The sequence below is a fragment of the Leopardus geoffroyi genome, chromosome D2 (genome assembly GCF_018350155.1).
Source record: "Leopardus geoffroyi isolate Oge1 chromosome D2, O.geoffroyi_Oge1_pat1.0, whole genome shotgun sequence".
Lineage (NCBI taxonomy): Eukaryota > Metazoa > Chordata > Mammalia > Carnivora > Felidae > Leopardus > Leopardus geoffroyi.
This window is the reverse complement of record NC_059334.1, coordinates 44,637,049-44,659,685: the sequence shown is the minus strand read 5'-3', so window position 1 is coordinate 44,659,685 and position 22,637 is coordinate 44,637,049. Positions and strand designations below refer to the sequence as shown.

The 22,637-nt window shown below is 46.3% G+C and overlaps 1 protein-coding gene across 5 annotated transcripts in view; it reads left to right on the top strand.

Annotated features, from left to right (window-relative positions):
• GRID1 (glutamate ionotropic receptor delta type subunit 1) overlaps positions 1-22,637 on the top strand; it is a 701,884-nt gene that overhangs the window by 427,578 nt on the left and 251,669 nt on the right. For all 5 annotated transcript variants that reach the window (XM_045437900.1, XM_045437898.1, XM_045437899.1 and 2 more), the window contains one exon: positions 13,047-13,100. In XM_045437900.1, coding sequence (XP_045293856.1) covers positions 13,047-13,100 — 54 coding nt within the window. The remainder of the gene's footprint in view (positions 1-13,046; positions 13,101-22,637) is intronic.

The window sequence follows — 22,637 nt, the reverse complement described above, 5'->3', positions numbered from 1 at the left end:
TTCACTCAAAGATAAGGCCCAAGACTCCCTTACTTCCTTTTCCAGATTGATTATAGCACCTGGCCCCTCCTAGGAGCCCAGGTACGTGGTTGTTAAATGGGTGGGTGGACCCTGCTGTTGTCTCTCTCATACCTGCTCATGGATTTTCTCAAGGTTGACACCTGCTTCTTTGACTTTTTAATCCCATGATTCCCCAAAGTGGATGAATCCAAAAAGCCTCTTTTTCACCTCTGGGCCTCCCTGAAGCCTTGCTCTTTCTCTAGATAAGGCAGATTCCTCGGGAAGCTTATAGGGACTGGGTCCGTTTCTAGCCTGAGGCCTCTTGGCTTGTGCCAGTTGTCCTCCCCCTCCCCACTCCCCCAAGCCCTGAACTGCCAGACCAGCACTGGTTGGCACTTGGCCCTTCCCTTGGGCTATAGCCAACCTGGTACTAGGAAGTAAAGAGTCAAGAAGCATCAAGTCTACACTGAATGACTGGAGGGGAGGGGCTGAGACCTCATGCGTCTCCCCATCCTTGGTGTCTGGTGGGACACACAGCTACTCCAGATGTGCTCACAGGCTATCTCGTGCTATCATTATTTGAGCTGTGCTCCTGAGTTCTCCAGTTTGGGCAGAGATGATGCTCTTCCTGTCTGTGAACCCAAGGACCTGGCTATTTGGACATTTATTATTTTGTAAGCTTCACCTTCTTCTTCTTTCAAAGGGGATCATAAATGGTCACCTTTCAGGATTTGTTGCAAGAAATAGTGCCGATATAGATAGAAAACTTACGTTTTGGAATAAGCACCTTGGAGGCCATGTGGAACATTTGGTCATGAAAGCAAGAAAGACCAGTGTGAATCTGACATAGGAACTTGGGAGGGATGCCATAATGCCTACCCCTGGCATTTTGTGCCTGTTGTTTCATTGATCTTTTTACTTGTGCCCCATTTTCCCCTATAAGGTGTATGAAATGGAATTGTTTGTGTGTGTGTGTGTGTGTGTGTGTGTGTGTGTGTTTGTATATGTGTGTGCGCACATGGATGGGAGTATTCGGAGAGTTCAAGGTTTAGGGTTGCCCTGGGGGTCAGATAGGATTGCCTCCTACTATTATGCTTGTCACCAAGATCATCAAATTAGATGAAACCAGTGTAGTGCTTCAGATGTGCAGCTCTAAGGCAAGTGTAGGACATGGTTACGGTAAGTTTTCTCACTGCTTTTTCTACTCGAGATACTGAGCCTGGAAGCCCTGTGCCCAGAGTTTTATCTCCAAGGGCCTTTCTAAGTGCTTTGTGCTATCCAAGGGGGTTGAGGGTGGGGTAGGTGGGCCACACCCCCCTGAGGACAAAGCTTATGTGTATTTGGCTTCTGTGTCTACCCCTTCTAGCAGATGAATGTAGAGTTACATGGCTTTATTAAATTTTTTTAATGTTTATTTATTTTTGAGGAGCAAGAGAGAGACAGTGTGTGAGTGGAGGAGGGGCAGAGAGAGGGGGAGACATAGAATCCAAAGCCAGCTCCAGACTCTGAGCTGTCAGCACAGAGCCTGATGTGGGGCTCCAGCTCACTAACCATGAGATCATGACCTGAGCTGAAGTCGGATGCTCAACAGACTGAGCCACCCAGGTACCCCAAGAGTTACGTGTCTTTATTGTTGAGCCCAGAGGATTTGGGGCTAAAATTAGGTTCCTGGCCATGTCCAGGTCTGGGACCCAACTGCACAGAGGCTTTGTACTTGGAGAGAAACTGTCTCAAAGGTTGTAGAATAGTTTATATTGTGGATTCTAAAGGAAATAGATCCTCCCATTTCTCTTTTCAGTGAATTTTCAATATCCTCTCCTCCTTACTCCCCAGGACCTCACAGCCCCGCCCATGGCCTCTTAGAACCATTTTCACTAGGGCCAGAATGCCTGGGTAAGCTTTATGCCCCCTCTCCAATGCAGGGCACCTCCCTGGCTTTCCCATGTCACAAATCAGGGACTTGTTTCCTGACAATTCCTGAGCCAGAGAACTCCTCCCCGGCACTCTGAGGAAGAAGCAGCTCTTGTCTCCAGAACTGAAAAGAAGATATTTTTCTTTCTATTCCATTCTCCAAAAAGTCAGGCTCATAAAAAAGAATACAAATTACACCCAGCAGCTCTTATCAGCTTGGTAAAGAATTGCTACTTTCAACTTTATTGCCTTAAAAAGAATTCAAACGCTTCCATCTTTTAAAAACAATTTAGGTTGAGAAAAGGAATTAGATCCGTGTGCAGAAGCCGCTTGCCTGGCAGGATTTGAAGGGGTCACGGTATTAACCTTGAACGCTGATGCTTTAATTGAGCAGCCCGGGCAGTGTAGATATTCTCCCAGTGGATGTCTGCTGTGGGTCTGGTCTCTGGGGCTGACAGCCACACAGTGGGGCAGGTCTGTGGGGCCTTATGTGACCCAGTGGCCCTAGGAGGGAGTTTTCTGCCCCAGATGGTCCCCACCCCTTCCTTTCTTTTCATAGCCCCTCATGCTGCAGGTCCCTAGAGCCAGTCTTTGGATGCAGGCAGCACCTTCTCAAGCTCCAGCATGAACGTGTAAATACTCCTGGGAGGGAGAAGAAAACATTTTTAATCAGGTTTGGACCTCGCTTTGCTTATATCTGAAAATCACTTAAGCTAGAGCTGAACAGCAGGGCGTATGAGAAATGGCTCAGCGCAGCCACCTGCCACCCAAGAGCTGCGTCCCCTGGCCTCTGGGGGACCGTGTCACGAGATTGTTCACAGCCCGCTGCAGAGGCTGGCGGCTGTTCTCGCCACACCAGAGTGTAAATAAGCTCAGAAGTGATTTGTTCTCTTGTACCTCTCCGTCCTCAAAAGGAATTGTGCGGTCGTGGCCATGCGGCCAATGGCGGGAATGCCCTTCTCTGTGAGACAAGATCCGATAGAAAAGCCGGCTCCCGTTGCCCTCCCATCAGGACAGAGCCTGGGTGTCTGTGAGAGTCGAACACGGGAGGGTCTTATTTGGCGTCTGTGCCCTCCAGATGGCGGGGAAATTATGGACCATTTATTAAAATCCGAGTATCCATCAGTTGCTACTTATCGGCAGCACCTGGCTTTACTTTCTCCAAGTTGCTCTTATTAAGCAGGTCGTGCCTGTGAGCAGACTCCATTTCATTTTTCTGCTGATATTAACGTTTCCTCGTAAATTGTCCACATGTAGCATATTCTCACTTTTTATTACAGTAAATTGCACTTCCAGCACAGCCCTGGAACCTGTCTCTATTTCATCTGAAGGATCCACAAATGATCTGTAATGAATCTTCATCCCCGGAGGCTGTGAGCTGGCACTTCTGCCCTCCACACAGAGTGGGAAGGCGGTTTGAAAGAGCTGTTTATCTCAAACTTGGTAAACAGTGAAGACGAAGGCCAGGGAGGTCTAATGATCGACGAGAAATTGTCCAGATCTATCAGATTTTTACATGTGTTTAGTCAATTATGTTTGCTTGCTTGCTTTTTTTTTTCAATAGCAACATAATAGTTTTTCTGAGATCAAAGCCAGTGTAAAAAACAAACAACAACAACAACAACGATACAAAAAAACCCAAAAAACCTAACAATGAGTATCCTTTCTTCAGTGTTACAGTGCTGTCTTTTAAAATGCCAGCTGATTGACCAAACTACATTACAGGGCTGTCTTTTAAAATGCCATTTGATTGACCAGACTACTCCAGAACTTACTATGTTGTTAAGCAGGATATAAGGGAGCTTACATCAGGAGTTCCAGCACTCAGCCCAAATGAAGAAACAGTTATATCCCCATACAGAACTCTAAAATGTGATCATGTTTCCAAAGGTCACCATGTCTTGTATTTATCCACCTTTCAAGTTCACTTTGTTTCATTTCACCTTCTCTCAGATGTGTAGGAAAAGGGTGCTATTTTCAAATACAGGCGGTACTTTTTTCACAGAACAGTGTTAATCAAAACTCAAGTGCATATCCACACGGTGCAAAACGAGGACACAGGTCCTGGATGCATGGGTTTCTGTTAACACAGTACCATGCAAAGGAAAAAACACCTGTATGTCAGTACCCCTTCTGAGTACTGGGGGCTTCCTATTGATGTCCCTGGCTTTTGTCGTACTCAGCACCAGGGAAGTATTGCAGGAGTGTGAATCCACCCATTCATTGATTCCATGGACATCTTTCAAAGTTCATTGTCTGCCAGGTGCCATATTGGGAAGGGGCTGCATGGTATCTAGACCAGGCCTTAGCCCTCAGTGAGGGACTGGAGGCTCCTCCCCATGTACGACCAGAGGACCACGTGACCCAGGAGTTTGGAGGATCACGACATTGGCGGTGGCAGGAAACTGTAGAATCCGGGACCCAACTTTGCAGAAGTCTCTGTGGCTTCCCAGATTTCCTATCCGGGCCTCATCACTATCTGCATTGCCTTCCATCTCGACTCTTGCTTTTGTATGAAACATCCCCAAGAAGTGGCCAGAGTGAGTTTGTCCTCAAGTTGGCATGACACACTAGAAGGGCTGGTTGTGTGCCTCTGTGATGCTGACTTGCAGGGAGGCTTTGGGCAAGTTTCCCCATCTCTCTGTTCAGATCAGAAACCACTTTCAGTGGGCAGTTGTGAGGACTCATTGAAGTATTGTGTGCAGAGGGCTTAATTCAGGGTCTGGGTAGAGGGGGGTGTTCACAAAGTGCCAACAATTGCACCCAGTCTGCAACCAGCACCTTCCCCAAACTCCCAATAGCAGGCTCAGATTTCCCTCAGCAAATGCCCTCTTAGTGTCCCCCAGAGTCGGGTTGGGAAGCCACACAGGCTTAATTCTGTCACACTTTCCCCAGATGGCCTTGTGTAGCCTGGTGCAGTTGCCTTGTCTTCACCATCCTCCAGCAACCAACCTTCCCAACAACTCACACAGGCTAAGCTGCCTGTCTGTGTGCTCAGGTGGCTGTGTTTCCTGCTTCCACCAAGGGTGAGGGCCCTCAGCTTCAAGAAAGCTCTAGCAGAGTGATGGGTGAGGTGGGAACAGGTAACTCCTGCTTGGTCAGGAGGAGCTGTTTCCTGGGAAGAGACTGGGAGAAGAAACTAGAAAAGAAACCCACATACAGTCCAGGATTCCCCAGTAGGACCTAGGAGTAAGGCTGGAGCCAGCAGTAAGAGCCATCGACTTGGGGAGAACATTAAGGCAGTTTTCCATTAAGAGCAAGGCCCCAGGAAGTTCTGGAAACAAGGCTAGGGTAAACAGGAGAAGTAGCTGGGCCAGCATCTCGGGCCCTTTTCTTGAGGAGGCAAGTCTCTGGAAAGCCCAGAGTGACCAGAAGTAGTTCAACAGTGGCTGCCCTTTATGGGTTTGCTCATGGTTCTGGGCATAGCTTCTGAAGTTGGGCCACATGGTGGCTGCTTTGCTGATTTCCTTGTAAAGGGGCTCCTTGAATCATCCGTAGTCTTGTAGCCAGCTACTCCCCTTCTTTGCCGATGGGAGGCATCGCACTCCCTCATGCTCCAGAGGGGTGACATCGCACACAGAGAATTGTTCCTAAATAGCATGTTGTTGCAAAGGCAGCAGTGGGTCTTTAAAGTTAGCGCGCTATCTGTCCTTGGGAAAATGCCAGGCTGTGCGCTCCATGGAGGGAATGTTCTGAAATGTTACAAGTTGGGGTTTTAAAAAGATGCTAATTGTTGACAAGTTTTCATTATCTCAGGCTCCCAGTGTTGGGGGGTGCCTAGAGAAGAGTGGCCAACAATTAACACATACATAAATAATCGGTGGCATTTGCACTTTGTGAAATAAATCCTCAGCTATGCTGCTGGAAGGCTTCCATGTGGAGGTTTTTTTCCACTCCATTTACTATTCCTTTAGGCCAAGATAAAGTGAAACAGGCTCATACTTAAGAAATGCAAGTAGAATAATGGTCTCAGGCTTATGAGAACAAGTTAACCTGGAGAAGGAAGGCACTGCCGCTCCTAACGGCGTTTTCTCGGTTATGAGAAAAAAGATCATTTTGTCCCCATTGTCAGGGGCCAGGCACAGTCCCAAAGGCTCACATTCTTGCTCTGATAGCTATGTGGGCCTGTTGAGGAGCAGCGTGACTGATGGAAAAGAACTCAGGATTTGGAGACTGAGACACCCGAGTTCAAATCCAGTCTCTGCCAGGTACTAGCCCAGGGACCTGTGTGAGCTACGAGACCAGATCCAGGTCCCGGCTCCCCACCGCACAGATGGGGATGAGAATGCTGCCTGGCTCATTAGGGCGTGTGAGTAAAGGAAAGTGTGTGTGTTGTGAAGTGGGTATCGAAGAGTCTGGTGGGGTGCTTGATCGGAGGAAATGGCCCTGACTTGGTCCTGTGTGAAAGGCTGTAGGCAGAGGCAGGGTACTGGACTGGAGTTGCTTCCTCCAGCCCCTCAGAACTGCTGTCTTCTCCACCTCCTTAGAGGGATTTGGATATTAGAATTGATCTCCACCTGTATGTGGCCAAGATGGGCCACCCTGCATGTACTATTCCCATTAGCACTAGGGACTGCTTTCTGTCCAGAGCTTTGGGGAGCCGGGAGCGGGGGTTTTGGTCTGTATCTACTTCTCTATGGAAACTGTGGAACCAGAGTGGCTGAATAGCCAGGACAGGATTCAAATGTCCCCTGACCTCCAGGGGGCCTGCAGGATGGCCTGTTGGTGTCCTGCATCACCTATACGAGAGCTCTGGTGATGCGATTGGAGCAAGGTTCAGACAGGGGCTGCTGCTCATGGACGAGGGGACGCTTTCTCTTCTCTAGGTGTGGGAGGGACAGATGCCTTCCACTTCCCTAAGAGGCATGTAGCTATGACAGTGTGCTTTTCTCTCAAGAAGGTGGTGTGTGGGTGTCAGGACAAGTGTAGACACCTGGCTCTGTCTCTGTAGGTGATGCCCCTCACTGCTGGCTACCTGTGTCCACCATCCCAGCCCTTTCTATGAGCTACGTGCCGTGGTAAGCTCTTTGGGTCTTCTATTTAAAAGGGGCTCAGGGCACCTGGATGGCTCAGTTGGTCTAGCATCTGACTCTTGATTTCATCTCAGGTCATGACCTTGTGGTTGTAGGATCAAACCTTGCATTGGGCTCCATGCTGATAGCACGAAGCCTGCTTGGGATTCTCTCTCTCTCTCTCTCTCTCTCTCTCTCTCTCTCTCAAAATAAATGAATAAACATTTAAAAAAAAATAAAAGGGGCTCAAACAGGAGTGAGCATGAGCCTTGGAAGGTTCCACCTCCTCAGCTCTTCTTCTAAAGTTCTGTGTTGGCCAATCTACTGATGGACCACAAGAGCTGGGAAGTCGGCCACTGATGGTTTGGCCAGGCCTTGTGGGACTCACAGCAGCAACTTAACCAGGGCTGCTGGTGCTGTGTCAAGGCATCGTGACACTGCGGGGACTCCTTGGGGTCACTGCGACCTCGTTCCTACCTCCCACAGGGTCTAGGTGGAGCTCCTACTGTTGCGCAGGACTCAATTGCCTACCATTGTGTTATTTTGAGGGTTGCCCCACAGTCCTGGTGCCCAGCTCCTGCAGAGAAGCCCAGCTGTAGGAATGTAGCCTCCCTACTTGCTGGAGACGAGTGACCAGAACCCACCCAGAGCAGATAGCCCGCTCCACTCCCTTCCCCACCCACAGAATGAAGGGCTGCCCTTTGTTTGTCTAGTCAGCTCAACACTTCTCTGCCCGTGCCGATGGTGTTTCATAGCAATGGACTCACAGCGTTGCCGAGGTGAAAGGGAGGCCCCACATTGTGCTGCCTTAAAGGGTCTGTGGATTCCTGGAGGAGAGGGCACTTATCACACTTGCCACATTGTGTTTATTGTCGGTTGTCTTGGTACTGTTGGCTCCATGATGGCACGGACGAGGCTCCTGGCTCATACCCGTATTCAGGAGAGTTAGGACAATAGCTGGTGTGTGGCAGGCACAGTGTGTTGAGTGAAGGAGGGAATAGATGAGAGACTATACATGTCTACACATTCAAGAAACCATTGAACAAAGACCAGGCTGGGGCCTTGAGTGGAAGGAATGAAGAACACCTTCATGTTCACTCATTATCTGTAGTGAGCAACTCTCTGGGCTGGAAGCTTCACATAATTTCATTGAATTCCCATGATAACCCCAGGGTGGGAGGTGTGTGTCTCAGGTTGGGTTCCCAGAAGCAGACTCTGGAGTGAGGATTTGTGTGACAATGATTTATTAAGAAGTGTTCCCAGGGGAATTAAAAAAAGAAAGAAAGAAAGAAAAGAAAAGAAAAGAAAAGAAAAGAAAAGAAAAGAAAGACAGCAGGGGAGTGGGAATGTGGCAGGGAAATGAAGGAAGCCAGAGCTGGTGCGCTAGCAATGAGGCAGTTTGGCTCAGTCCATGGAGAAATTCTGTAACCAGCAGAGCTCACACTTGAAGCAGTCCCCATCTGGGAACAGGGCATCTGGGACTTGTATATGTGACACTCTCTGTCCTTGGTGAGGGGTGTAAATTCCCAGGCTCAGTGAGTGCTGTGCAGGGTTCCGGCAGCCTGAGCCACGGGTGTCTGCCGTTGGGCGTGAATGCACACAGGGAGCCAGTGTGCTCAAAAACCCTAATGGGATTCAGGGGGAATGTGGGCAGAGCATCGATAGCACTGTTGGCATTCGAACGCCTTAAAGGCGGGGAGCTGCCGCTCAGGGAGGTGGAGTAGCTCAGCCAGCAGCCCGCAACCAAGCAGTGCCAGAACTGGGATTCGAACATGCTCTGCCTGCCTGCTTCCCCCTTACCCTGCTGGCCCTGCCACGGAAGGGAGGACTCAGCTGCACCTGCTGCAGACATGGCTGAGGAGGAAGAGGAAAGGATAGCACTTAGACGGGGAATTAGTGGTGCTGTGAGGGGCACTGCCCACTGGGCTGTGAGCATTTAGGGCTCTTCCCACAGAGCTGGCAGCTCACCAGTAACTAGGGGGTAGGGGGGGAGGTGTTCTTTCCAAATCTGCAGTAGCTTCTCCTTCTTACAGTCTAGCTCAGCTTCTGGGTGAGTTTCGTCCTCTGGAAAAGGCTACAGCCAAATGCTATTTATCTCTGTGTGGGGAAAAGAGGCTTAACAAATTAGCTGAGCTTAATTGATGAGGAAAGTAGGACAGAAAAGTTGGCCAGTTGTCCTGTGGTGTTTTCTGATCAATTCTCTCCATCAGTATATTTCATGTATGAGTCTGAGACCAGGTGGAAAAACTCCTGAGGGTAGCCAGGGTCCCACCTGTTCCCTGGGATGTCCCAGCAGCTGTGGCAGGTCTCTGCACTGCTGGCTCTGTGGGTACACAGAGGACTGTTCTCCTGCACAGGTGCACCTGTACCTTCAGATTCACAGAACCAAACATTCTGGAGCAGTGTTCCCAGCTGCAGAGGCCAAGAGTCAGGGTCAGAGCTCTGAAATAACACAGGACTCAGGCATATCACCATTCCCAGTGAATTAGGATCCCAAGGAATTGGGCCCCAAAGTCTACATTTGTTAAAAATACATCTTTTTAAAAATATTTAAAGGTTTTTATTTGAGAGAGAGAGAGAGAGAGAGAGAGAGAGAGAGAGAGAGAGTAAGCGGGGGAGGGGGAAAGGGCGAGGGAGACAGATTACCAAGTAGGCTCCATGCTGTCAGCTCAGAGCCCCATGCTGGGCTTGAACTCACAAACTGTGAGATCATGACCTGAGCCAAAATCAAGAGTCAGATGCTTAACCAAATGAGCCACCCAGGTACCCCTCAAGGTCTTCACTTTTAAAAGCTCCCTAGGAGATTCCTACATGCAGCCAGACTTGAAAATCATTGCTTTGGAATGTCAGTGTGTGATTAAGTCTTGCCTTTTGCCCATGGTCAGCTTCTATGCTGATACTTAAATACCTTTCAGGGACACGCTGTTCACCTTCCACTCAGGCACTTCCCCTGATGAGACCTCACTGCTCCTGAGGCAGCCCCATTCCATCTTGAACTACTTGGAAAATCAGAAATTTCTGTCTTACATAGTGTTGATACCTGCCTCCCAGATTACTGGAGACCTTGGTCCTAAATAAACTCTGAGAGGCTGCAAAGAGCAATTCCAGTCTCTCTTGCCCATGACAGTTCTTCATGTGCCTAAAGACACCTATACTTTCACTGGCCTACTCCGTGACCAAGTCTAATTTGTGGTGTCCTCCATTAAGTGGTGTAGCCCAGTAGTCAACTCCCGGCCCCAGCAGTGTTTCTTCTAAGTCTTCTCTCCCCAGTTGCCCTTCTGTTCCTGGAAACCCAGAGCAGGGCTTTGAGTGCAGCCTTGTTAACCTACATCTCTTTAGATTCAGTTCAGTGTTCCAGTGTTCTGGAACCTATAAGTTCCCTGATAGTTACCTCCTCTGAGGATCTGAGGCTCCTCAGAGGGCAACTGGCCCTTAAGTCTTCATAGCTTCTAGGGAGAGGGCCTGGTTTGTGGAGCTTGTAGAATGGGGAGAAAGTATCTTTGGGACATGGCCCCACAGGAGTTTGGTATCTCTGGAGATCCTTTCTTTCAGGGGCAGAACAGAGAAGACTTGGAGCCTCCTTCCTGAGGTGGGGGATGGAGCAGCCTAGGAGGGGAGAGTTTTGTGGGGGCACGGCTCATAAGGAGGAGGACTTGTGTGGCTCCAGAAGACTTCCAGGTTCCAAGAATGTGATGGATCAAGGAATAAGGATGGAACCTACAAAAGGTGGGGGATGGCCACTTCCCTTCTCTGCTTTGTGAAAAAGGCTTGGGATTTGTATGGACGCCATTTTGTGTTTGCTGCTTCTTGAGATTGAGGACTGAAGATATTGGCAGACAAGAGGAAGCAAGCATTATATATGTCTTATAGATGAACAAACTGAGACCAAAGGGGTTAAATGACAGCTGGTGGAGGCAGTCCTTTCCAGCCCAGTCCAGACTCCCATCCTAATTTGTCTTCACAGGGGCTGGCACCCTCTCACTTCTAGGCTGGAGAAGGGGAGTTTGTGTCTTTAACCCCCAGATGGCCCAGAAAGACCCCTGTGCCCACCATTGGTGTCCTGTGGGAGCTTTCTGTAAAGGACTGGGATGCTAGAGCTGGGACACTCACACAGGCTCTATTTCCACATGCTCGTTGAGCTGGCCAACAAACGTGTCCATTCTTTGTGTGGATGAAGTTTTAACAGAAGCCCGTGCACAAACAGTGCAATGATGTACCTCCCACATATAGCTGGGTTGCTGGTGCAGGCAGGTTCTTTAGCCCTCTATGCCTCATGGTTAAAGAGAAAGAGTCAGAGCTCTGTGTACTGATGAGGAAAGATATTCTTGATATATTGATAAGTAAAAAAATGATAGTTGTAACCTGATGCATATTTCGTGATCTCATTTAAATAAAAACATCTGTCTGATATGGGTACATAGATATGTACTTGCGGATGTGACCACAACCTTCTAGAAGGGGACACCTTAAACAATCTCTGGAGGATAAATGCGGAGGGGTAAATGGGACATTTCACCATTTAGCATATTTTATTTTATCTTTTTTTTTTAATTTTTTTTCAACGTTTATTCATTTTTGGGACAGAGAGAGACAGAGCATGAACGGGGGAGGGGCAGAGAGAGAGGGAGACACAGAATCGGAAACAGGCTCCAGGCTCTGAGCCATCAGCCCAGAGCCTGACACGGGGCTCGAACTCACGGACCGCGAGATCGTGACCTGGCTGAAGTCGGACGCTTAACCGACTGCGCCACCCAGGCGCCCCTATTTTATCTTTTAAAGTTTATTTTTTAAAGTTTGAGAGAGACAGAGAAAGCGTGCGCGTGTGAGGCAGGGGAGGGGCAGACAGAGCGGGAGAGAGAGAATCCTAAGCAAGCTCTGTGCTGCCAGCATGGAGCCTAACATGGAGCTCAAACCCACGAGCCCTGAGATCATGACCTGAGCTGAAATCAAGAGTCGGACACTTATCTGACTGAGCTACCCAAGCACCCCATTTAGCACATTTTTAAAAAGAGGGCAAGGTTATGGGATGATTTTGAACATTTTTACTTCTCTGTGTTTTTTTCAAATAAAAAAGAGTAATAAAAATTACATCACAAAAATACACGCAAAAAAGTAAAAATAAAAGAGGACTACAATCTGATAGTTCTCTCCCACATTCGTAGGTGGCCTGGCACAGTGCCTGGTACTCAGCAAGTACTTGACACATGCTAACGGTGAGAGCTCTCACAGGACATGCTTGACAATGATCAGTTCCTTCTCTCCTTTCAGTCTGATGGCTTTCCAGTTAAAGGAGGATAAAAGCACCCGTAAAACATATGAGAAACGAAATAAGGAACCCTTATTTTCACCCTCTTCCACTTTCTTCACATATTCAACAGCAATATTCACTCATATATTGAACACTATGTGCCAGTTAAAGGGTAAGGTTCTGGGATACCACGCAAGATGTGGCCCCTGTCGTCATGGAGACCCCAACTTGGTGAAAGAGATAGATACTACGAAATAAGTAAGCCACTAATATTCAAGCACAGAAATAGCACGTGCTATAAAGAAACAGAACAAAGTGCTAGAAGAGAGAATGATGGGAGTAGGGCCATTGCCCAGAAGCAAGAAAGAGCCAGTTCTATGGGTCCTTTATGGGTTCTTTAGACCTGAAGGCAGCTCAGAACCCCAGCTGTGAGCTGCTGTTCTCCCAGGTGTCATTCATTGCAGCTGGACAAGCTGCCATAAATCCTTCATTCCAGATTTCGCATTTTTAGCCTCTGGCAGTCATGAGAATCATTCCCCTAAGCTCCCCGTCAGAAAAGCATTTCCAGGTACTTTTTCGAGAGGGGAGAGGAAAGCCCTCACCTTTGGTGGCCCTGTGATGCCTGTAGGAACCAGAGCTTCGACCTTGCTGAGGGCTAGTGCATAAGAGCTTGGAAAACAGCAGGAAATCAGATATCTGTGTTCAAATGATGCGTCTTGTAGCTAAGGCAGCGAAAGCTCAGGGGATGGCATGTTTTGTGAAGAAAAAAATCTCCAAGAACAATGTTTATCAAACCCCGTCTCGGCAATCATCTTGCGTGTCTACCAGCTTCTGGCTTGCTTCTATTCATGTTTGTTTTCTTTTTCTTTCTGCAGGCCGTAGAGACCAATCTCGCTTCCAAGGACAGCCACTGGGTCTTTGTGAATGAGGTAAGAGCCCCAGAGTGGGAAGGGGTGCAGCCTGCACTGAACCCCCAGCCCCTTGAGAAAGCTCAGTGGGAAGCTGTTGGGGCCAATTCTGACTTGGGATACTGGAGTGAATTCCAGGGCCCCACCGTGCAGCACAGGGTCTCAGAGAGTTGGACCTGACCTGCCAAGATGCTCAGGGGAGCAGGTGAGAACCAGGGAAAGAGTCAAGATTGGAGTACATGAAGTCAGAAGAGAAGTGGTTTCAGGCATTAGATGTGCAGAGTGAGGAGAGACAGCTGGTCAGGGGGTTGGGGGCTGGAGAGATTGGGGCAGGTTAAAAGATGGGATGGAGAGGGAGTGGGGCAGAGGAGTGAGGGGGGATGGAGGAGGCTGCATTTCATGCAGGAGTTTGCAGTTCTGTGTGTTACATGACTGTGAATGTGTGTATGTATGAGTGCCTGCACGTGGGAGTGTATGTGAAAACATGTATTTCAGCGTATGTGACAGTGTGGATGTATATGTGTGTGAGTGTGTACGTGTGTGCACACGCCCCTGGACCTAGCGGGGGCAGGAATCAATGTAGCCATTTAAAGCGGGTAGATGAGAAGTCTCTCCCATGACAGGCCACCCCACTGCTTTGGGTGCTGGGAAGAAGGGGAACACCAAGTTTTCACTGTGGCCCAGTCCTCTCTTCACCTGTTTTACCTTCCTGGCTCTGACCTCCTCCATACTGCAGACATTCCAAGTGAGTGGTCTTTAACCACATGCCCATTCAGGAAACACCACCAGGGCAGCCTGTGTGACCCCAGCATGCTGTTAACAGAGCTGATTCCGGAAGACGGTTCCTGGTGCATGCTTTCATCAGGGCTTTGGCCTTCAGCTTCTCCTAAATTAACTGATCAATTTCTAATGGCCTCATTCTAGAAGATGCAAGGTTTATTATAGAGGTAATTTATTCTTTTATGATGTGTGTTTCTTCATCAGCTCAGTGCTCTATGGCTGGAAGAGTTTTGGGTGGCTTATTTTAATAATTTTGCAGGTAGTATCAGATAGTAACTTTTGCAAGGCCCACTTTTCATGGCTTTCCTCCATAAATTCACATCTTATTAGCTCTACCCGGGCCTGTTGGACAATGCAAATTAACTGTCCATTTATGTCGGGTTGTGGCTGGTTGTGCTGCTAATTAGAAGGGACATGTTGGCCACCTCCCCGTTCTTCAGAGCCTGCTGGAGTCCTCCTTGGTCCTGGGAAGTTTTGATCCTCTGGGCTTTGTCATCTTCTCTATGGGTTCTTCAAAGTCTGGTTTTCTTTGTTCCAGAGAAGGGATGCATTTCATGTGCCTCTTAAGGCAAATGTCTGGTGCTGGCTTGAATATTTTGGTGACTCCTCCAAACTGAATCATCAGTGTTCCTCTCTTGTCAGTCTTCAAAAAGCACTCTGATTTTGCATCTTTAACCTGTATGCTTTTTTCTCCTCTGCATCCTGACTCACCTCCAGGGTCCTCTGTCCCTCCTGAGCCCCTCTTCATGGCTAGGAGTGACTTCAGAATGGTTAGTGCTGAAGTGCCCGCAAGGGCATTGCTGGGGCAGCTGGACCCCAGGACTTACTTAGGGTCACCAGGAGTAGTCAGGCTGACAGATGTCAGCCACACTAGAACAGCCTCATCCAAGAGGATAGCTATGCCCCCACGACCATCAGCAGCACATTGTGGGCTGGGACACACATCATGTGAATATCCCCAGGCTAAGTGTATCCTCCTCCAGAAGTGATCTCCTTTCTTGGCTTCCTTTTCTATAGGAGGCTATTCTTCTTGAGAATGAAAGGGTAGCACCTACCATTTCTTATTTATTTATTTTTATTTTTTTATGTTTTTGTTTTTTTTTTTTACTTTTATATTTGAGAGAGACAGACAGACAGACACAGCATGAGTGCAGGAGGGGCAGAGAGAGAGGAAGACACAGAATCTGAAGCAGGCTTCAGGCTCTGAGCTGTCAGCATAGAGCCTGACATGGGGCTCGAACTTACAAACCTCGAGATCGTGACCTGATCATGAGCTGAAGTTGGATGCTTAACCGACTGAGCTAGCAGGCACCCCTTACTTATTTAATTTTTAAAGTTTATTTATTTATTTTGAAGGAGAGAGAGAGAGAAAGCACACATAGGGGAGGGGCAGAGAGAAGGCTAGAGAGAGGATCCAAAGCAGGCTCTGCACTGTCAGCTTGGAGCCCGATGCAGGGCTCAATCTCATGACCGTGGGATCATGACCTGAGCTAAAATCAAGAGTCCAAAGTTTAACCAACTGAGCCACCCAGGCGCTCCAACACCTACCATTTCTTGATCACCTATTATATGCCAGGCACTTGTCAGAGTGTTTTATATTTGGGACCATCCTTAGACCTCATCAACAACCCTATATGACAGTTATTATCATCCCCATTTTACAGCTGGGAAAGGGCAGGCCCAAGAGGTTAAATCACTTGCCCAAGGTCATACAATGATTAAATGGTGCATTTGGGATTCTGTATGAAGACTGACTACAAAGCCATTTCTACCAAATGGCACTATTATGCATACGGCCCTGACAAAGATCCTTAAACTATGGTCAAGGTCTGATTCAGTGAGACCAGTAGGTAGGACTCAGGGATACACACTTATGGAGACACTCTTGGCTTTGGTGTCAGCTCATGTACATTCTTGAAGTCTGTGATCTGGAGGTATGTCGTCGTATAAAGCTTTGACCCTTAGGTCCCAGTGTGGCCTTTGGTTAATGAGCAAGCTGTTCTCTCAATTGTACGTAGATTTACCCTTAGGATCCAGCCATATTCAGAACTGCTGTTTCCTGTTACATAATGGCCCCACTGGAAACAAAAGTCCTATTATTCTTATGATAGTTGTATCATTCTAGACTCTATCTAAATACAGAGCCACAGACAATGTTTACCAGTTGCTTTTCTGTTTGTCGTATGTGATGGATAGGATAAAATAAAGTGGGAAGAAGAGAAGCAGGGGAAGGCATTTGGTGGTTCTGACATGGTCTCCAGAATTCAGCAATAGTACCGGGGCCCCATCTTCTCATTTCCTGAGCTGCTCCCTACTTCTTTAGAAGCAAGTTCAGTTTGTTTGACAAACTCAGGTTGGTGCCTCTTCCCCTCATGTCTTTCCCCCAAGGAGGCCTGCACTGTGGTCCCCGGCTCTGCCCCTGCTCCCTCATTCCTCACAGGCTGTGTCTTCTAGTTTCTCCCTCTATATCTGACTTTCTTAATGTATTTTCCTGGATTCAAGATAAACACTCAAAGGCACGTGATTTTGCTTTGTTTTGTTTTTTCCTTAATCTGGTGGTTTTCTTAATACACATACTCCTTCACTGGTGAATATTGGTGTTGTATACATGAGGTCTATTTCATTTGGAGAAGGGGTAATTGGATGCAGAGAAAGGCTTGTGAGCATGTGAGCCTCACTGATAGTTTTTAGATTTTGCAGGTCTCTGGGCTTGACTGCGGGAACACTGGCAAGCAGATGTACTTTTGGGTCTAAACTATATTTTCATTGATTATTTAAAGTATATGTTAGTTTGGAGGAGGGTGGGGGATTCAAAAGAACCTGTGGAAAGCAAATTGAACCAGTTGTCAAGGTGGCCACTAGGTCATGAGTCCCTAGAAGACATGGTCAGAATTTAGCTAATCACTGAATCCTAGTGCCCTATGCAAAGAGTAGGTTCTTTTCTTTTTTAAGTTTATTTAATTATTTTGAGTGAGAGAGAGAGAGAATGATAGCACATGTATATATGCTTGAGGGGAGGTTGGGTGAGGCAGAGGAGAGAGAGAGAGAGAGAGAGAGAGAGAGAGAGAGAGAGAGAGAATCCCAAGCAGTCTCCCCGGTGTCAGCACAGAGCCCTACATGGGGCTTGAATTCATGAACTGTGAGATCATGACCTGAGCCGAAATCACGACTAGGACACTTAACCAACTGAGCCACCCAAACATTCCCCAAAGAGTAGGTTCCTAATAAGGTTTGGTTGAAGGCAGGTTGATATACTTAGGATAGAGCAAGTTCCTTTGAAGAACATTTCTCAGTAGGCCTTTGAGGAAAGACAAAGGCAACAATTAAACTTGAGGCTTAGGGATGCAGGGGACTAGTCTGGGTCATTCGCCAGAAGTTGCCAGTTGAGGACCAGTCACACATGGCTCTGGATGAGCTAGGTAGCTTCCAGAACCTCTTCACTAGCTGGTCTGGAGTGTCTCTTCTCCATATGGCTTTCAGCAGATCCCAGGTGAGCCAGTGTGCAGGACAGGTGTCCTCAATGCCAGGTGGAGTCTGAATGCAGAAGAGAATGCCCTTTCCATGAGGATCCGTCTTTTGGGAACTTTTTGGAGGAAATTCTTTTATGGAATATATATATATATATATATATATATATATATATATATATATATATATATATAAAATTTTCAGCATCTTCCGGAACTAAGTGTGATGAGACTTGGAGTGCTCTGTTTGTTGCTGAACAGCTCAGACTGTTAGAGTAGTTCTTCCAGACATGCACCCAAAGCATGTTTTGATGGAAATGGTTTAAGATGTTTAGAAAGCAGTTCAGAATCTCATATATAACCCTTGTTCTTAGGTTTCTCAGTGAGTGAGGCTCTGGGCTGTGTAGGTGGAAGAGACAGAATTGGCAGGCACCCCTGCCACATTTCCAGCAGACATCAATGACCACCACATCCCATGCCCATTTCAGAACTTGTGTCTGAGCTCCAGACCCAGGGGTCCAGATGCCTTCTAGACTCAGCTGCGTGGAAGCCTTGTGACCACTTGCAGCTCAGTGCATCTCTCCCCAATGCTCCCTCACTCAGCGTTCCATTCCCAGGGGCCCATGTCTCCACCCCTCTGGTTGGCTTCCTACTCAGTGAAGAAAAGCCAACATCATGGGCCCTGCCTCAGAACCTGTCTAGGATGACCCTGACTGCACCTGTACACCTTCATGTACTTCTTACCCTTCTACTCACTCTCCCATGACTCATCCCTGCAAGCAGAGGAGTGACTTGTTTTCTCTATTTATTTTCCTTTCCTGGCTCTGCCTTTGCCAGGATCTCCCTTTATACCTGGCATGCTCTTCCTGAATGTCTGATTGCCAAGGTCTTACATTCCAGCAGGGGTCTGCTAAACATCTCCTTTGCCAAAAAGTCTTCCTGGATTTCCCCATTAGAGTTATTCATTGTCTTACTGTCGTACACTCCTTGCCCCAACTATGATGCTCTGTGCCTGATTCCCTGTGCATGCAACTATGATGCATGTGCCTGATTCCCTGAACAGCCTGTAAGTGGACCTCCTTTCTGTCAGGCTGCCTAGAGTTCCCAGCACAAGGGAGTCACACACAGAGAATTTGTGTGCACTAAGGCTCCTGCTGCTGGCCGGCCTCCTGCTTCCTCACCTTGACTCTGCTTGTCTAATTGCCTACATGTGGAAGAAGAACATTTATAACTGTCCCTATCTTTCATGGACTTAGAAAGCTGTCATTTTGCTCTATGAGCTACAGCTGTCAGCACCCCCTGCTCTCGGCATCCCCTTTCCCTGCACTTATGAGTCCCGTGGGACACAAGCTCTTCCTCTGAGGCACACGCATGCTCCCTTCAGCCCCAGTCCAAGCCATTAGCCGATGGCAGAGCAGCCAGGGAGAAGGGCAGGGGAAGTGCTGGCTGGGCTTCCTACAGCAGTCTCCAAATTGCATTTGGGAGCATATGTTCTGCTAATTTGTAGGTGCTTTGTGGAAAAAGGATTCTGTGATCAAAGAGGGTGGCTAAGTTAGAGTTAAAGAGTGAGAAATGGGTGTCTCCTACAGGCATCTTCGGTCTCTGAAGCCGGCTGTGCTTTCCAAGGATGGGGCCGTGCACACTGTCACGTGCATTTGTTCCAGTTGCACTCGTGCATTTTCTCTCAGTGTGCTCCCCTCTGCTCTTGAATAGGTTGTTGGCAGGTGGTGGAGTGTCAGGACCCGGAGGCTACAGTGCACATTCTTCCACATGACTCATGAGGTTGCTCATGTGCTGACCTCAGAGCCCTCTCTGGTCTTAGTTCCAACCACCTCTTATCTTACAGGGCTGCTCTGAGTGTATCCTAAGCGATCACCACCCCAAGCACAGGGTCATCCTAGGGTCTGGACCTCTTCAGCGAGCCTCTGCCCAGAATGCTGTTGTGTTGTGGCCCCTCAGGCCTCAGCCCCCACCTTATTACTTTCACTGGTTTGCCACCAACACATACTCTATGAAGATCCCTGGGTGCAGACGTCGGCTTGCCCCAGAGGGCATTTCTGTCAGCAGTTCAGAAAAAACGTTAGTCCAGACTTCCAAATCTTCCCCACCCACAAACACATGCTGAGTTAAAATAAATGAAAATGAGATGAGGCTATACATGAATAATGAGGGGGAAAGAAATGCTAATACACTAGTTGAAGAAAGCAAGAAGAAAGACCATGATATGAACGTGGAATCAAATAGCTTTAAGAAATCTCTATTTGGGACACAGAGAAAGGTCGAGAGAAGATTTAATTTTTTTCTTCCTTTCATTTTGAAGATTCCAATTCTGCTTGGATATGAAGTCCCTGTACCATTTACTGTCTACAAATTTAATTTAGGAACACTCAAAACCAATTATGTTTGTTGTAATTGGGTCGCTTGTTTCTCTCCTCAGCCCCACCGAGGAGCCCTTGAGGACAGGGGCCACATCCTATCCACCTCTGAAGCCCCAGCGGATCTATCAGACATTACAGATGCAAGCACTTTTTTTTTTTCATGTTTATTTATTTTTGAGAGAGGGTGAGAGAGCGTGCACAGGGGATGGGCAGAGAGAGCGGGGGCAGAAAATCTGAAGCAGGCTCCTTGCTGAGAGTAGAGAGCCCGGTTCAGGGCTTTTGAACTCATGAACCATGAGATCATGACCTGAGCCCAAGTCGGTCACTTAACCAACTGAGCCACCCAAGCGCCCAGCACTGTTGTTTTGAGCATTCCTTTCTTCATCTATTTTTTCACTTAAATTTTACAACTTTATTGAGGTTTAATTCATGTACAGTAAATGCATATATTTAAGTGTACAATTTACATTTGACATATGAGTCACCCATGAACTCTTACCACAATGAAGATAGTGAACATGTCCGTGACCCACAAAGTGCCCCTTGGTAATCCCACCTCCAGCCCCACCTTCTCCCACTCCCCAAGCAATTACTAATCTGTTCCTGGCACTTACAGATTATTCCTACTTTCCAGGGTTTTATACAAATGGAATCACACAGTATGTACTCTTTTTCCTATTTTGCTATGGCTATTTCCATCCAGATAATTATTTTGAGATTCACCCATATTGCAATGTTTACCAATAGTTCTTTTTTTAATTGAGGAGTATTCAAATGTATGAATTCATCACAATTTGAGTATCTGTTTGTTCATTGATGGACATTTGGGTTGTTCTAGATTTTTTAGTGATTACAAATAAGGCTGTTGTGGATGTTCATGTACAAGCCTTTGTATGGACATATGCTTTCATTTTTCTTGGGTACATATTTACAAGTGGAATTGCTGGGCCATATGGTAGATGTATGTTTAACTTTTTAAGAATCTTTCAAGTGGTATGAGAATTCCAATTGCTTCACATTATGTTAAGTAGCTGGTTTGATCAGGTTTTTGATATTAGCCATTATAGTGGTATGTAATGGTACCTCATTATGATTGTAATTTTAATTTCCCTACTAACTAATGATACTGAGCATATTTTCATGTGTCTATTTGCCATCTATATCTATATCTCTCTTGGGGGGGGGAGCTGAGATCATTGATTTGAGAACTTTTTCTTTAGTGCTATAAACTTCCCCTCAAGTGACTTAATGGCATCCCCCAAAGTTTGCTATGTTGTGTTTTCACTGTTATTCAGTTTAAAATACTTTCTATATTACCCTTTGATTTCTTCTTTGACTCATGGGTTGTTTAGAAGTGTGTTATTTAGTTTCCAAATATTTGGGGATTTTTAAAGGATTTTTCTCTTATTGATTTTTAATTCAGTTCCACTGTGGTCAAAGAATATAGTTTCTCATACTTACACCTTTTAAAATTTATTGAGACTTATTTGATAGTCCAGTACATTTTCTGTCTTGATAAATGTTTTATGTGCACTTGAAAAAGATGTGTAATCTATTGTTGTTGTGTGGAATGTTCTATAAATGTCAATTAGGTCAATTTAGTTGATAGGGTTGTTTATGTCTTCTGTATCCTTGATGACTTTTTGTCTATTTGTTCTATCATTTATTGAGAGGGGAGTATCAAAATATTCAACTTTAATTGTGAGTTTGTCTGTTCTCCTTGTAGTTTTATCCGTTGTTGTTTAATGTATTTTTAAGCTTCGTTACAAGAGGCATAAATGTTTAGGATTTTATGTCCTGTTGATTAATTGATCTGTTATCATTACAAAATGACCTTCTTTATCCTTCTGCTCTGAAATGTTCTCCACTCTGAAATATAATTTGATATTACTGCAGCTATTACAGATCTATTTTGACTAGTGTTAGCCTAATATATCTTTTTCCATTCTTTTACTTTTAACCTACTCGTTTCCTTGTGCTTAAAATATAGCATGTTTCTTGAAAGCCACTCATACTTTGATATTGCTATTTTATCTGTTGTAACACTTGGCCTTTTAATTGCAGTGCTTAGATGATTTAAATTTAATGTGAATATTAATATGATTAGTAACTATGGTTTCTTTACCTGGAAGTCAAATGAAAAAAACCATTTCTGAGGGGAGGGAGAGAACATTGGTGTCAAGTGCTATTGTTATGAGGATGTGATGACCTGTGGGGTCAATGGTTGGAAAGAGTTGGAGGACCAAGTCCCCATGTACCTCAACTTATATTATTCCATTTTACAGATAAGAAAACAGAGGCTCAGAGAGATGGACTGATTTTCAATGTCACTTAGGAAGTGGCAGTCAGGATTTGAACTTAGGTGTAGGTGACTCCAAATTTAAGAAATAAATACCTATGCCACACTGCCCCTCTCTTACCTTTCCTCCTCATACTCAGTACTAACTAAACACTAAGTACGTGACTGAACCCCAACAATATTAGAATGTTTTTACCATTTGGAAGTGGTAATACAGTTCTCATTTACGGAAATTTGTTCTTATAAAACCTTTATTAGAGTTCTTCCCTTTATGTTACTTTACATAGTACCACCTTTTTTTGTTTGTTTGTTTTAGATTTCCTGTGGAAATAATGAAAGAGCCCTGCAAAAGCCCATACAATTAAGCTAATACCTGTCACATGAGTAGTATCTGAAGGGAACAAACCGTATTTGCTAAAAATGTACTTCCAGTCATTACTCAGAATGTACCTATTATCCTTCCTCAGCCAAAAGGAATCTATGAAATTTAACACTTATGGTTGTAGATACATGAGGAAATTGTCATTGTGTATAACGTTAACATCATTCTCCAGCCCTTTTCAGAGCCCCATGGGAAGAGTACTTGGAGCTGTACAGATGAGTTGGGGGATAGTACTAAGAGAGTAGTGATGTA